General features: G+C 37.4%; 1 protein-coding gene and 1 long non-coding RNA gene across 2 annotated transcripts in view; both read left to right on the top strand.

The window, feature by feature from the left end:
- Window positions 1–1,527: 1,527 nt before the first annotated feature.
- tm4sf5 (transmembrane 4 L six family member 5) lies at window positions 1,528–4,916 on the top strand. Its single transcript, XM_016448770.1, has 5 exons — window positions 1,528–1,904; window positions 3,540–3,620; window positions 3,852–3,994; window positions 4,132–4,321; window positions 4,599–4,916. The coding sequence occupies exons 1-5, from the start codon at window positions 1,734–1,736 to the stop codon at window positions 4,614–4,616; spliced, it is 603 nt and encodes a 200-aa protein (XP_016304256.1). The 5' UTR covers window positions 1,528–1,733; the 3' UTR covers window positions 4,617–4,916.
- A 4,574-nt stretch (window positions 4,917–9,490) lies between these two features.
- The window catches only part of LOC107659736 (uncharacterized), a 9,611-nt gene continuing 2,076 nt past the window's right edge, over window positions 9,491–17,025 (top strand). The window contains exon 1 of the long non-coding RNA XR_001630944.1: window positions 9,491–9,655. This is a non-coding gene — a long non-coding RNA (uncharacterized LOC107659736). The remainder of the gene's footprint in view (window positions 9,656–17,025) is intronic.

The raw sequence follows: 17,025 nt of genomic DNA, 5'->3' as shown, positions 1-17,025 counted from the left end.
AACGACTCAAACCCAAAGACTCGAGAGATTAACTAATCAATTCTCTTTCCGGCTCAGACTGCATTGGTTAAGTTCATGGGGCTGTCACGTAATGAACGAACGACTCAAACCCGAAGACTTGTCAGATAATGCCGAGTTCACACTACACGATTTTCAAAGACGTCGCATCACTGTTGGTTTCACACTGAACGACTATCTGGGGTAGCATTCAGTTGTTGCTGTGTTCACACTGCATGACTTTACAATAGGAAGAATCACCAACAGCTATGTCTGGTGCAGGGTTGCCAGGTTTTCGTTACAAAACCCGCCCAATTACTACTCAAAACTAGCCTGAAAATAGCCCAATTGCTTTCGAGGGGGTCCCCCAGTAAAAATCGCATTCGGGGATAAAATACACATTTTTTTGGCAAGGTTCTCCTGGTACAATTCACATTCCAGGGCCTAAATATCACGTTATTGGGGTCGCTTCAATCTGCTGACATAAAAAACAACCGGCGGCAATCGCGGATTTGGCAACACTGGTCCCAAACTACGTTTCATATAACTCCTCCCCGAACTCCATTTATTTAGCATGCCAAATATTTCACGGGCCTCGGCGACGCATCGGCGATTCCCTCAGATCGCGTCTTTGGTAATTCACACTGCGTGATTGTCACTCGCGTGAACGAGCATCCTTTTGCCTCCGATTTCAGGGCATTTGTCGGCGATTTCGCAAAACCTGTCGGCGAGTGAAAAATCAGGCTAAAATCGTGCAGTGTGAACTCGGCATAAGAGGTGAGGTGAGCTAATCATAGACTTCCCATCACTACTGAACTCTCTCTCCTCCACATCATGAGTAGACACGCCCCTTACTGCTGATTGGCTACAAGTTTGTTTTGCTATTCGGCCCGAATCAGTTTTAAAGCGTTTTTGAAAAATCACTTACCCCACCTTTAATGACGTTACAGATTTATGTACGGATTTACGTACAGATTACACGACCAGCAAGGCCAAATATTTAGTTTTCATTTACTTGAGTTTTTGACCCAAAATCTTGGTCTGCTGGTGTTATTAAAAACGTAAATTTTTTTATCAACCTTTTAATTTTCGTTACAGTTGAATAGTTACATAGGTTTTTTTTTTTTACAATAATATTCGAAAGGTAAACAAGATGATGTCCCTTCAGTCACCACAACAGTCTTTAACCCAAACCACTGTTTTAGTTATAAAAACCATTGCTGAAGACATACTTCTCTTGAGTGTTACAGTATTTCTGTTATGTTAAATGAATTTATAAGTGTTTTAATCATGCTTAAAGATGGTCGAGTGAATGAAGGAGATCAAAAAAGAAATGACAATCCAGAAGTATCATTAACCTTTACAAAAGCATTATAAATTAAGTCCTATAATTGCCATTTATAACACAAGATATTATAAAACGGGGTGTAAAACAGGGCCTTGTTGTTCTGTCAGGATTAATTAAATGGCTTTACTGTCCCCACACACCTTACACTGATTAACCAGCCACAATACACATATACATGTTTAACAGTAATTATCCAAAGCAGAAACTTCATCCACTGCCAGCTGTTATGTTAATGCACCATAAATGGCACTGATAAAAGCACTGTAAACATTGTCAAGTCTCAAAGGGCATTCTGTGGTATCAGTCAGAGCCTGTGCTGCATGAGAAGAACACAGCCTTCGACAATTTCTCCTGATTTATAACATTTGTTTGTTTTTTATTCATCGCAATGTGTACTGGGAAGTGTGCGCGGTTAGTGGGGCTAATACTTCTGCCTTCAGCTTTTTTGTGTATAATAGCGAATATACTTTTATTCTTCCCTAATGGAGAACAGTTGGAAACTGACCAGATTTCCCTTCAAGTCTGGCTTATGGGAGGTGTTCTTGGTGGAGGATTAATTGTGAGTAATTCAGTCTGTTGTATTTATCTCATCATTAATGTGGTGTTTGTCTGAACTTGGCTGTTTCCTGAGAAAACAAATCTGACTGTCTTGTTATTATGAGATGCACTCTTAGAAAAAAAGCTACAGAAGTTCTCACCGGGGTGGTACCTTTTTGAAAGCTACAAATATGTACCATTAAAGTACAATATACACTTTAGGTATTAATATGTAACTTTAAGGTCCTTATATGCACCCTGTAGGGGTAAATAAGGTTCGAATGTGTACCTTTTGAAAGGGAACCACCCCAGTGACAGATCTTTTTTTCTGAGAATGTGCAATAGGAATTTTATTGTTTACTAACATGAACATGAACTGACTTGGCCTGATGTTTTAGAAGTGAAGTGGCGTGACATGTAGCCAAGTATGGTGTACCATACTCAGAATTTGTGCTCTACATTTATCCCATCCAAGAGCTTGCTGCAGCGCTCAGGGAGCAGTTGGAGGTTCGGTGCCTTGCTCAAGGGTCTCACCTCAGTCGTGGTATTGATGGTGGAAGAGAGCAATGGTCATTCACTCCCCCCACCTACACCTACACCTGCCGGTACCAAGACTCGAACCCATGACCTTTGAGTTACAAGTCCGACTCTCTAACTATTAAGCCACAAACATCAGATACTTCAAACACACTGCTACAAGCCTTTATGTGCCATTTACTTTATTAATGTATGAATATATTAATATATGGCACACCGGTCAATAAAGAGAACTAGAATGGTTAAATTAGCAATATTAGTCAATGAGAATAAAGGATCCTTAGAATTGAGGAACAAAAGCAGAATGTCTGCGGTGAGCAAGTACAGTTATGAGGAACAGTGGTCCATTATGCAGAGCTTTACTGCTCACAGCCTGAAAAATACATTGACTTCGTACTACACTCTCAGAAAAAAATGGTACAAAATCTGGGGCAGAAACCTTTCAAAAGGTATATGCTTATACCTTATTTACCCCTAAAGTGTGCATATAAGTACCTTAAAGGTACATTTTAGAGTACATATTAGTACCTTCATGGCACATATTTGTACCCTTTGAAAAGGTACTGTCTAATGACAACTTTTGAACTTTTTATTTGTATTTTTCTGAGAGTGTATTGAACATCCTGGATATGACCAGGATGCATTAATCCTGAGGTTACGTAAGTTAGCTCATGTTCACATCAAGCAATAATTGCATTTACAAACGATCATGCTATGAGCAAGTAAACATATTACAGAAAAAGTAGAATGAGTTTGATGTGTAATTCAGTGCATTTTGAAGAATCAATCACTCTTAAAAATAAAGGTTCCAAAAGGGGATTTTGCACAGTGATGTCAGAAGGACAATTTTGAGTTCTCCAAAGAAACAGTTAGTGAACAGTTATTTAAAGAACAAATTTTCTCAGTGTGAAGAACATTTGAATAATCTGAAGAACATTTTTCCACTGTAAAGAATGTTAAAAGTTCTTCATGGAATCACAGATGCCAATAAATAACCTTAATTTTTTATCATAGAGTAAGTAATTTACACAAACATTATTTAACCTGCTTTACAGCAACCCTTATCTCGTTGACATCACAGCTGATGAAAAGTTAATTTGCACTCACTTTTATTTATCAGATGATGTGTCCAAGCTGCTCAGCCATCAGAGCCGGGGGCAAAGGCTGTTGCGGGGCGGGTTGCTGTGGAAACCGTTGCCGTGTGAGTAAACCTGAAAAAATGTAAAATGTAACCAAAAATGTAAAATCACTATCCATCACAACAGGAAGCTCACTGGAGAAGCTGTACAATGTGCAAATATTTTTAGCAGTTAGACAAAAACAACATTCTCTTTTGCATATACACAAATGTATTGTACAGATAAATTACATACAGTGTATATATAACATATTTTGATTGTTTAACATTTCATGCTGTTTTTGTTTTGTTCAGATGCTGAATTCTGTTTTCTCGTCTGTGTTTGGCATTGCTGGGTCGGCCTATTGTGCCTGTGTTGCCATTGCAGCACTCGCTGTTGGGCCAAAATGCCAAATTGAGGGTGGTAAATGGGAATATCCCTTTGAGGATACGGTAGGGTAAGAACACCTAAAACCTAAAAGAAAAATGAAATGAATGCAATGAAATTACAGCTCTTTGTATGACCACTAGATGAGGTGTTATCCTGCACTTCAACTAAAGCTCCTTCTCTTTTCTTTTTGTCTTGCTGTAACAGGAACAGCAGTTACCTAGCGGATAAGTCTATATGGTCCGAGTGTGTCTTTCCCGAGAATGTGATTCTCTGGCACATCGTGCTGTTCTCCATACTTTTGGGACTGTCTCTGATCCAGATGATACTCTGTGTCATTCAGGTTGTGAATGGATGTGTGGGCTGCCTGTGTGGAGACTGCCGAAAAAGAAAATCGGTAAGTTTTGCGTAACAGTTGTGAGTTTAATTTCCTGAATGAAAACTGCATTTGACAGACTGGCATGTAAAAGAGAATCACTTTTTGCTGTCTACTAAACAGAATATTGGCAGCATGGACAATAGACTGTATTATAACCAGTTACCACTGTAGTCTTTGAGGTCAATCATAGACAAACAAATCCAAACTGTGTAAACATTAAGACCTCTCAACACTAAAATAATAATGAGATGCCCTATTCATATATTGAGAATGAGCTCTCTTCTCTGTACAACAGGATGAGGGAGGTCTGTAAGATCTGCGGAGGAGGAAAACAACAACAAACAAATCAACAATGATAACAGGACAAGAGCTTTCACACAACACTTACAACTTGCAATACATGCCATCCCTAAAGTGATGTTGTTTGTAAATGTAACCGTATTTTAACTTTATTATGTGTTAGTGCTATTGTAGCAGTACATTATAAACAAATATCAAGTAGTAGAAATGTAGAAATACTTTGTCCTTTTTTATAAACTTTGTGCATTTTGGAATCATCAGGTCCTAATGATCCAAAACAACCTTCTTTCACAATAAACATAATTTGCTGACATTTATTTAGTCTCTCATGAGCCATAAAATGCCGTTTTGAGGCATGAATTATTAACTTGAGTAATGTCTATCTTTAGAGTTGGCATCAGATTGCATGAGAATGATATTTCCTCTAGTCTACAGGTTACAGAAATACCCTGTATTTTTTTTTTCTGGTGTTCTTGGCAGGAGGCATCAAGTTTTGTTTTGTTTTTTCTTTTTCTTTGCCTTTCTAGTTTCCACTGCGTTTGGGGTGAGACTCTGAAACCATGGGCTGGCTGTTTTCTATTTGCTTTTTGAATGGTCTGATAAAGTACCAATTAATGTCTATTGCTATTAGCTCCCTGAACTCTGAGATGCATAGAGTCTATATACCCTGTGCTCACATTTAGCCCATACTCGTTTTTACCACAGCAGACCTCCACTCTAATTGCTAATCCTGCATACAAACACCTATTTGAAGCTCATGCTAGGATAAAGGCTGTAGAATCTCAAAACAAGTTTACAGATTGCCCAGACCAATCAAGCCATACATGTCTCAGCCACAAGGGGAGAGAGGCAACAGCATGTCCTAGTGCACATTACGTCAGCTTAATGTATAGACCTTGTTCAAACCAGACAGAGTGTTCCAGGAAAGCATTTTCTGTTCTTATTGAGATCACACATGTGAACATACACACATGACGCATGACATAAATGTATAAATATTGTATTTTATTTTATATACATATAATAACAACTTAATTAAATAATATAACAGCTTAAATACTTTTTGCACTTTTTGGTGTTCCCAGTCAAAATGACCATCCTACAAAAAATTGCTTATACGTTTTTTTTTCGTTATGCTATCTTATTACCAAATATTCACTCCAATCTTTTTGACAACTTGTTTTCTTTCAATTAACATAGTTTTTGTATTTTCTTTTGGAACTGGTTGATCATAGGACTGAAAAAGAACTGAAGGATCATAGGATCTGAGCTTATGCACCTTTTTTAAAACATTACCAAAATTCTCCACAAATAACTAGCTTTTTTAACTCAAAATCTTGAGGCCTATGACCAATCAGTTCCAAAAAGAAATACAAAACCTGTGTTTCTTGAAAGAAAACAAGTTGACAAAAAGATTGAATCCAATATTTGGTGATAATGTAGCATAATGAGAAAATGACAATCACTTTTTTTTTAAAGTTGCATGGTAATTTTTGATCAGGAACACCAAATTAGTTAAAGCATTTTTAGCACATCACAAGGGCTAAAGGAAAAAAATTAAGAGGCTGTGGCATTGACCTAATTCAATGACCATCCATCAATTAGACACAGAGAACAGACACAAAACACTCATCAGCGTCCACAATGGCTCCGGACATTAGCAGAAGGAAACAGACCAGAAAAGCGCTGAATCTTTTTATTCTTTTTATTCTTTTTTTTTTAATTCAAACAGCATTCTGTTCATTGGTTCATTAAAATTAGTTAAAAACTAACTCCATTAATCCTGATGAAATTAAGAAGGAGTTGTCTTTGTATGTCTTTAAGAATGTAACATACATGCACACATTGGATTGCAATCCTGAAAAATAAACAGCTTTGTGTCACTACATGTCTTTCTCTACATGGTTAATTTCCTCTAAAACTCGACAAGTAACATCATAGGCGTTATTGGTTATGAATGTAGGAATTTGACGCTGACTTCTTGTGAGCTCACACACACCCCAGGGAGTAGTGTGTGTGGAGGGGAGGTGGATTGTTGACAGGGACAAATTAAAGGGTGGGGGGTTACAATTTTGAGGAGGGGGTATTTTGGGTGAGAACAGGGCGGGAAAACTGGTAAAAAAGCGATTTGAGCTGGACTAGAGCAGATTTTCTGTGCACTGAAGCCAAACAACAGCATGCAAGTAAGCTCTGCAGCTTTAGTGTGCATGAGACAGTAAATACTCATTAAATCACTCATCTTTCTCGGAGAGTGTGTACATATGCCAACTCAAATAGAACCATCAGGCATATCATTTCTTTTTGGGTTTCTGCAGAGGATTTTGTCATTCTGTTTAAACTATTGCACTACCATAGACTTTTGTTGAATGTTTGTGCTTTACTACTAAAGCACAGTTAGTTCCTCTAACACATTTCTTTTTTTTACTACAGCCTATTTATCTCTCATTTTGAAAGCGTATATTAGTTCGTATTTTGTTGTAATATTTGTTGTATATTTTTGTAATATACTCTTAATAAAGATTTCATCGTAGTTGATGTTGTTGATCATAGGTAATTATTCTTCTCACAATGCCACACAAAGCATGAGAGAGTTGATTAGATTTGGTTAAATCATCAACAATAGTGGAGAAACACTATGGAAAATCCATGTGATTAGATTTTACAAAAGCAACAAGTTTTTAGTTGATAATGCTTAAGGTAAATCTGGTGAAGCAAAACAAATGGAGTGTATCAACAATAGATAGTTAGGCCTATATTAGCCTGTCAGTGGAAAACTAATGTTAACAGCTGTGATCCATAATCTGATTGCATAAACATGGGTGTTTCTTTGTATGCCCGCTATGGTTTAATACACTACTATCTGTAATTGTGACCTTAATTGTGTCATCTCACCTCCGTGATAAGTTTTGCACAGTTGCTATTCTTATCCTGTGAGATCTGATCTCAACACCATTTCATTAAACAGTATGCAGTGAAAGATTCACTCTATATGAGGTATCAGATCCCCAATCCCATTTAATGCTCTTGACAAACATTATTTTCCTTACGTGGGAGAACAAGTTTTAAACAGTGTTAAGGATGCTCCTTATTACTGTTTAAACAGAACAACAATTTTCAAGTTATAAAAAGATATTTTGCTCTAAAAGCGTGGAAGGAGAGAGTCAGAAAATGAACGGAACCAAGTTTCATTTTCTCTTACTGGAAAGCTAGCAGTAAGCTTTTTTCATGCAGGTCTGAGATCAGTTGTCTTCTGATTCAGGGTTTTTGTTATAGAAAAAATGCGGAGTGATTCTACTTTCAGACACTATTTGCTTATGTGTGTCACTACAGGACTGCAAATTTCTTCTTTACCTACTTCCTGTAGATGTCAAAATTAGAAAAAAGAGGAGGAGCTAAACAGGAGAAACAGGTGAGACCAGGAGAGAAAGAAATGAAAAAAAAAAAACATAGAGCATGAAAATGGCTTCATTCAGAGGGAGCAAAAAAAATAAGAAAGACACTTTCTGGACCAAGTCAAAAACAACGAGAAAAAAATGTAATTGCTTGTTTTTTTGTAGGAGTCTAAAGGGGAAAAAGGGGTTTGGATTCAGATAATAAAATGGATCTCAATTAACTGGAAATAAAAAAAATCCCACCACAACTTTTTTGGGACAAACAATTTCCTGCTGTCCCATATGGACGATAAGAATTCAAAGAAAATCTCTGGATTTATTTATCCTTTTAACACTGTTCCTGAATCAGCCTTCAAACAGAAGCCAGAAGCCTTCAGAGTTAGGACAAACTTCAGACTGCTCTCTGATCAGTGGCAAGTGGGTTAATGCTATTGGTGCGAAGTCACACAATTACCAGCAATGGGGGGCCTCGGCCTTCAACCCAGATTGTGCAGCAGGCTTGCTGTTCAGAATTCTAATCTGTTTCTCCTTTGGAATTTGCCTCTGTAAATTTCCACTGCAAAAAAAAAACAAAACCCGCAAACAGACTGTCAGCTAGAAAATAAAAACGAACAAGGGTGTAAATACACATTTCCTGGTATGGTGTTGCTGGTACACCTGTTTCTCGGAAATGTGAAGATGAGCTTTCTTTGATCTTTTAGTCTTGAGAAGTTGCCATGCTATTCAAATTCACCCTATGAAGTAGCGTCCAATGGTGCTGGAAGCCTGAATTTAAACTGGAGCCATGGGGACTTGTGGAGACTGGCCTGATGCCTAAAAGTGTAGTTAAGCAAAACTGAATTGGCCAGGAGTTATGATCTAAGAATGTCTTAAACACACTATAAAACTTTGATTATGTGAAATAATAATAATAATAAAAAAACAACTTCTAAACAATGATGATAAATCTAAAACATTAAAACATCATAATGGTCTTGTGGCCAAAATTTAAAGTACAGCATGAGAAAAACGAGGTTAACATTTTCTCAATGGCTGAATTCTAAAATGTTCATTGTCCTTAATCTTATAATGCAGCACACAAAAGTTTTCAAAAAGAACTATAATCCCATCTCATCTGTTGCTATCTTTCATTTGAGACATCTTTCACAATCATTCCTTTAAATGTCCACTAATTAAATCAATCAGGCATGTTGTTGAATTGATACAATAAAAAGGATTAGCATTTAAAATTTACCAGTAGCAACATACCAAAGCCAAGATTCAAACTTATTTCAAGTCCATTGGCATTATGGAAGTCTAAAAACTAAAAACCTTACACGTGTGAAAATTATAAATAGTTAAATGAATTGGTCCTGAATAGTGAGAATGTTTTCCTCATGTTTCACTGGAGACGTGCCAGCACACTACCAAGCTACTGAGTGAAAGAGGAGGAGAAGGGTGAGAAAGAGGAGGAGGGCGTGCTGCTCAGATAAGCTATTTAAAGCTGAAACTTCTGTGCTCAGACCTGAAGCTTTCCTTGTTGTCATAGCTGAACGGGTTCTATCATCGCCAGTGAACTGTCAGTGATTTGGACAACATTTCAACTGTCGCAAGTCACTTGGAATTTGAAGAATTCTTTTGGGTGATAGTCCAGTGTAAGTGCGTTTCAAGAGAACAACCGGTGAGTCAATTTGATTAGCCTATTTAATATTATTTATAAAATTGAACACTGAATTATACAAATATGCAAAATTCAAAGTAAATACTAACTTTGCAGTCTTATAAAGGCTGTTAAACAATCTGGAGGGGTGCCAAAGTGGGAGTGTCTCACAGTAATAATTTTCTTGCTACAGGCAAGAAAATGGGCTATACGTTGTTAAAATGGTTTGCAATTTTAACAAGAAAAAAGTAAAATGCTACAGTAAAACGTGTTAAGTGGGTAGCTGTTAATGAAAATATATAACATACAATAATTGCAATTTAACTGTAAAACTGCTTTTGTGTATGAATTATTATATGTACAGTGTAATCTTAATTGCTTCCAACAAGACAATACATGTATACTTTTACAGAAACATTTTTTCAATTGTGTTTAGTACAAAATATGATTCACCTTGTAATGTTTTTAGATAATCTGTGTAGCATTGTTTTGTTTGTGTATGGAACACTGCAGTGTGTTTATTTGTTCTTGCGTAAAGTCACATTTAGATTAATATTAATGTGACCTTATATTTGATCATCTATTTTACGACTATACCTACAAAATATAGGCAGTCACAAAAATAACATCCCACATGCCTGAAACGTTTTAACAGTTTCTTTAGGCTTTTTAGGCTACATATTATGAAAGATTCCTTTTACCGTGTAGCACCGTGAACTTCCTGAGGGTTAAATGCATTATCAAACCAATAAACTATTCCACGTACTCTCTATCAACAAATAGCCTGTAATCTTCAGAGGGCAATTTGTTCATTAGGTTTTCATTCATCACTTGACACACTGTTTAAAGGGACAGTTCACACAAAAATTAAAATTATCCCATGATTTACTCACCCTCAAAGCATCCTAGGTGTGTATGACTTTTTTCTTTCAGACAAATCCAATCAGAGTTATATTAAAAAACATCCTGGCTCTTCCTAGCTTTATAATGGCAGTGAATGGGTGTTATTTTTCAATAGTCCAAAAGAAGTCCAATAAAGTGCATCCATCCATCATAAAAAGTGTCCCACATGGCTCCGGGCCACATGGCTTGTTTTACCTTTGCTGTAAACAAAACTTGGTTCTCGCGAGACTAGCATATTCTCACCAGAGCTTATGCTACACCTATGTCGTTATCCGTTAACGCCACTCTTTCATGAAAGCATGTACGACAGTTAGCGGAAGCTAGAGATTAAGGTTTATAAAGTTTTAAATATGGATTTTTTTTCTTTAAAAAAATGCATAGATTTGCTTCAGGAGGCCTTTATTAAAGGGGACATAACACACACAGTTTCACCCAATCTCATGTTGATCTTGAGTACCTATAGAGTAGTATAGCATCGTTCATAGCTCCAAAGAGTCTTTAGTTTTATCATATTCATAAAAGAAAAATACAGCTTTCCGATTCTCTCCGAAAACAGTCGAGCTCCTGGAGGCGCGCCGTGGGCGGAGCTAAAGAGTGACCAGCACTTGCCCGATTGCCAACAAGACATTTGATGCCGTTTCACTTATCGTCTGCAGTTCTGAATCATGACCGGGATCTTTTATAGCTGGGACCGCTCCATCTTCCAGTATGAAACGATGTGCAAATCCAGCGCCGAACTGGGCTTTGTTTATAAAACTTTCGTCAACAAACACACTTGCAAAACTCCGTTGCTGCCCCGGAAAAACAAACTGCATCCACTGTTCACGTAACGCTGGGTTCTTTGGTAAGCTGAACAAGGTTATCTTTCCCTTACAGCCAAAAACGCTCTTCCGGGAGAAATGCCCATACAAGGAGTTCCACCTTTCATTACGTCACGAAGAGCCAAGTTTGAAAAAACTCTCGGGAACTTGTACAAAACCGGAAGGAGTATATGTTAGACACAGAAATACTCGTACTACAGTCATATAATTTTTTTAAACTTTGGCCATGTTTAGCACGAGGATCCAACTCTTAGCATTAGACCTCCCCTTTAACCCATCTGAGCCGCGTGGAGTACTTTTTATGATGGATTCACTTTATTGGACTTATATATTGAAAAATAACACCCATTCACTGCCATTATGAAGCTCGAAAGCTTTTTTAAAATAACTCTGATTGGATTCGTCTGAAAGAAGAAAGTCATATACCCCTAGGATGCCTTGAGGGTGAGTAAATCATGGGGTAATTTTCGGTTGTGACTACACTACACTGGGTTTGTCCCTATTTTACCCAGCACTGGGTTGTATTTAGCCCAGCATTTTTTAGAGTGTAGAAGAGATACGGCTGGATAGGAAGTTACCAATAAATTTATTTTTCTACCTATTAGATTGTGTTTTATTAAGGTCTACGCCTATCCCAATCCTAAACCTAACCCTTACAATAATGCAAATACAGTAATTATTGTTGTTCAGTGTGACAAAAATTACATTATTGATGTGCGCATGCCCTGTAGTCGTAGCTGTGTCCCTTCTAGTCTTAACCGTATTTTCATTTTTGGGTGAACTATACCTTTAACAGCAATGAAGGTGTTGTTAAGCTCAACTGCTCTGGTATCTCTGTTTTCGCGTAAAGAGCGTTACTTTTCTTCTGAACTCTGGCTGATCTCTGGCACTGAGATTTTATGTAGGCTAACCAGGTGCGTCATGTCAAGTCAAGTGTGGTCATATGCTTTATGATATAGATTATATATGATTTATGATATAGGATTATGCTTTATTTATTTATTTCCTTTTTATTCGAACGTGTTAACTATATTAGGAAATATCTTGATTTTCAAATATGTGTAGCCTAAGTAAATGCGTTTTGCACCTTTATAGTGTTTAGCACGAGGATCCAACTCTTAGCATTAGACCTCCCCTTTAACCCATCTGAGCCGCGTGGAGTACTTTTTATGATGGATTCACTTTATTGGACTTATATATTGAAAAATAACACCCATTCACTGCCATTATGAAGCTCGAAAGCTTTTTTAAAATAACTCTGATTGGATTCGTCTGAAAGAAGAAAGTCATATACCCCTAGGATGCCTTGAGGGTGAGTAAATCATGGGGTAATTTTCGGTTGTGACTACACTACACTGGGTTTGTCCCTATTTTACCCAGCACTGGGTTGTATTTAGCCCAGCATTTTTTAGAGTGTAGAAGAGATACGGCTGGATAGGAAGTTACCAATAAATTTATTTTTCTACCTATTAGATTGTGTTTTATTAAGGTCTACGCCTATCCCAATCCTAAACCTAACCCTTACAATAATGCAAATACAGTAATTATTGTTGTTCAGTGTGACAAAAATTACATTATTGATGTGCGCATGCCCTGTAGTCGTAGCTGTGTCCCTTCTAGTCTTAACCGTATTTTCATTTTTGGGTGAACTATACCTTTAACAGCAATGAAGGTGTTGTTAAGCTCAACTGCTCTGGTATCTCTGTTTTCGCGTAAAGAGCGTTACTTTTCTTCTGAACTCTGGCTGATCTCTGGCACTGAGATTTTATGTAGGCTAACCAGGTGCGTCATGTCAAGTCAAGTGTGGTCATATGCTTTATGATATAGATTATATATGATTTATGATATAGGATTATGCTTTATTTATTTATTTCCTTTTTATTCGAACGTGTTAACTATATTAGGAAATATCTTGATTTTCAAATATGTGTAGCCTAAGTAAATGCGTTTTGCACCTTTATAGATTGTTATTTGATCAATAAATGGTGATGGGCAAAGTAGACTTAACAGTGTAATCTATTAACTACACATAAAAACCCGACTTTTTACTTAAGTAGGCTACCAGATATGGGTGTTATGCCATAAAATATTTTTAATACGACTGACTTTGCATTTAATGTGAATTTAATAACAATATTGTACGTTACTAACTATAACACTTTCATTTTACAGAGAGTAAAGAACATTTACATTATCAAATAACATTTTCATTCAGCCTAGCCAGAGTTCAGGCACTCTCAAAAACTCCCATTATGATCACTGAAGCTGCTTACACTGTTAAATTAATATATTGCTTACATTTTTCGTACGCACATCTGCACTTTGTTGTTTCTGATACGAGCATTTGCCAGATAATTCAGTCAGCGAGCAAGTGAACGAAACACCGCGTTTCGGCGATGACTCACCTGAACGCCTGTGATTGGTTATAGCATTCATAAGCTCAACAGAATCGTGTGTGATTGGTTATAATGCTGACGCTGTGCCGCACTGAACTCACTTTGAATGGGCATGACGCCTCTGTATGTAACGATGCATCAGTGGGGGACGTTCACAGAGTAGCAAGAGAGAAATCAAAATCATATAACTCATTTTGAGATACTAACAATCTTTTACAAATCAACACTCCAATTTATGAACTTCCTGAAAGAACATAAATCACATGCAAGGTCAAAAGTCTATTTTTATTTATTGGACGCCATAAAGGGCCATCAGCCACTCATATATTCTTTATAAGAACATGTAACTACTACAGATAATGAAACTGAAAACTACTGATACTAAAAAGAAGGAATTTAAACAAGTGTGAATTCACAGGTTGTCCTTATCTCCTTCAAACATGCTGGAGACTTTAATGAATACACAAGCTTGTTGAGGAAAAAAAGCAGTGTGGTTGAAATGATTGAAAAGGCATTGAACCTATGCAGTGCTGCAATTCACAGTCTGCAGTTCCAGGAAAAATGCTGCGGAGCTCTAAATTAATGACAAATGAAACTGACAGCCCTGGTTTGTTTCTGAGGGTGTGTAATTGAATGTGTGCATAGCCAGTGTCTTATTCTCAGAAAAGAGGCTGGGGATGTAGGAGTGTCATAAGTGAAGTGTCGTAACTATAGATTACCAATCTGTTTTAAGCAGCAGTCCTCCAGAGTGTACTTAACCTATAAAAGACAAAACACAGGCATACCGATACACAAACACATCTCACAGTGTTTAGTAAATGACATGGAGCGGGTCATCATGTTAGGTCACAAGTCTAGATTAAATACCCTATAAGGATGTGTGTGTGTGTGTGTGTGTATGCGTTTGTGTCTACAAGATCTTGCTTGTAGTATTTATAAGTGCATGTCTACATCACTAGTAAACAACTTAGCTCTAAATCGTACACATCTTACATCATTTCTGGGCCTCTGGGCAAGAACCTAACCAAAAATTAAACCAAGAGGAAAGAAACCACAACATTTTCTGTTCTTATGCCTCCTCATCCACTTGTCTGGGCCTTTTTTCTTTACGCTTTTTGTCACAAACCGAACACACGCAGAAATAAGAATGAAACCTAAAATTCCCATGACGAGCGCTTCCACATGTATAATGTCTTGCTTGAGTTATGAAAATGACTGAGACGAAAAGAAGTGAGAGGAATGAAGAGGTAATTTTTACATACTTTACAACACAAATCATTTTATCTGCAGTCTCAAATGGTGACGCTTTATGCCTATAATGAAAAGAAGACATTTGCAGAAGCCTGAAAACTTGAAATGAAACAAACTGAGTTAAACCAAGCCGTTCTTTCTTATCACTTCGACTTTCTAAATAATCAAGATCTGAAGATATAAAACTATAAAATTATCATAAAGCTAAAATTCAAATCAAACAGCAAAACAAATGTTCATAACATGCTGATATGTTTGCAGGCAGATCTGAATAGATGTTGTCCAAAAATATTAATTGTTCCACAATACAAGGAGCTATTCCAACACGTACAAAATTCTCAACACTATTTATTTCTAAAAGACATTAGTGTTTTTAGCTTTTAACAATTAATATTCAGAATTTAGCATGTTTTGTCCTCAGGCAAGTTAATTAAGCTGAACAATAGCATGAGAAAACTCCTGTGATTTATGAGAGTTCATAACAGAAATAAAAGAGATGGGATGGGTGGGAACAGTGTTATGTATGACAGTGAACGTCCATATTACTGTGGCATGTGGTGACATGATTCTGTGACAACAGTTTTACTAACACACAAACATTCTCTTGTGTTGAGTGTTAATGTTTGAGAGCGACGTGTAGTTGGAAGGAAAACATGCCCTGATTTTTTTTTTTATGTTGTGCCTTGCATTTCAAGCCCGACAACTATGATCTCATGACTTATTACACAAGCTTGTAGTTCATGATCCCATTCAGCATGTATTTTTTTAATGTGAAAACTTGAACCCAAGAATAAATATGCAGGTCGGCCCCTAAGGTATTACGTTGATTAATGGACTGGATTAATAGAGCATTTCAAAACAGTGTAAAAAGCCAAGTCATTAAAAATTAACCATTAACCCTGTACACTACACACCAAAGGCCAAACCTGGGAAAAGGTGATAAGAGTAGCACTGGCCACTTTGTCACAAAAAGCTCTTAGGACACATGTTTGTATTTGTCTTTGGCATAGGTTTCTGATGGAAATGAACTAAGTCATAGTAGAAACCACTCTTTAACCCACATACTCAACAATTGCAGGGCATGAATCACTTCGAACACGAGTTTATAAGCGAATTATGAATAATACGCTTAGCAGCTGTCAAAAGTGCTTCATAAACTGCTAGGCGAACTCCCAATATCGCTAACATGGCTAAACTGACAGTCTCTATCAGGGAACTTGACCTGGCGTGTAATACCCAATCACGGATTTATTAGATCAGATGACTCCGTTCAGTCTACCCACTGACGTCGCTACATGGGATTAGACAGCAGAGCAGAGGTTTGCACACACAAGTCTGTAATGAGATTATACAGTACAGTACATAAAACCCACGGTGACCGGGAAAATTTGAGACAATTAACAAGCACAACAAACAACAGCGTTTTTTTTTTTTTTTAAGTGACGTGACATGTGGCCAAGTATGGTGACCCATACTCGGAATTAGTGCTCTGCATTTAACCCATCCAAAGTGCACACACACAGCAGTGAACACACACACCATGAACACACACCCGGAGCAGTGGGCAGCCATTTATGCTGTGGTGCCCGGGGAGCAGTTGGGGGTTCGGTACCTTGCTCAAGGGCACCTCAGTCGTGGTATTGAAGGTGGGAGAGAGCGCTGTACATTCACTCCCCCCACCTACAATCCCTGCCGGTACGAGACTCGAACCCACAACCTTTGGGTTACAAGTCCGATTCTAACCATTAGGCCACGACTTCCCCTTTTACCACATAACCACAGAAGCAACAGATGGGCATTAACAATCGACATTTTTGCTAGTTTAGAAACGTTATTTTGTGTTTTTGTGATAGAGCAAAGTCAGGCCAGAGTCGGTTTGTCTAACAGGTGTTTATCTTGTCCTTCTTCTACTTCTTCTTCTTTGGAATTTTTGGCGTATTCCGCACCATAGCCACATACCGCCACCAACTGTTTCTAATCATACATGGATGATAGTCCCGCCTCTATTCATATTTTATTT

This window comes from Sinocyclocheilus anshuiensis, unplaced genomic scaffold (assembly GCF_001515605.1).
Source record: "Sinocyclocheilus anshuiensis isolate Anshui unplaced genomic scaffold, SAMN03320099.WGS_v1.1 scaffold960, whole genome shotgun sequence".
NCBI classification, from domain to species: Eukaryota; Metazoa; Chordata; class Actinopteri; order Cypriniformes; family Cyprinidae; genus Sinocyclocheilus; species Sinocyclocheilus anshuiensis.
The sequence above is the reverse complement of the archived record's forward strand: the minus strand, read 5'-3'. Positions and strand labels throughout refer to the sequence as shown.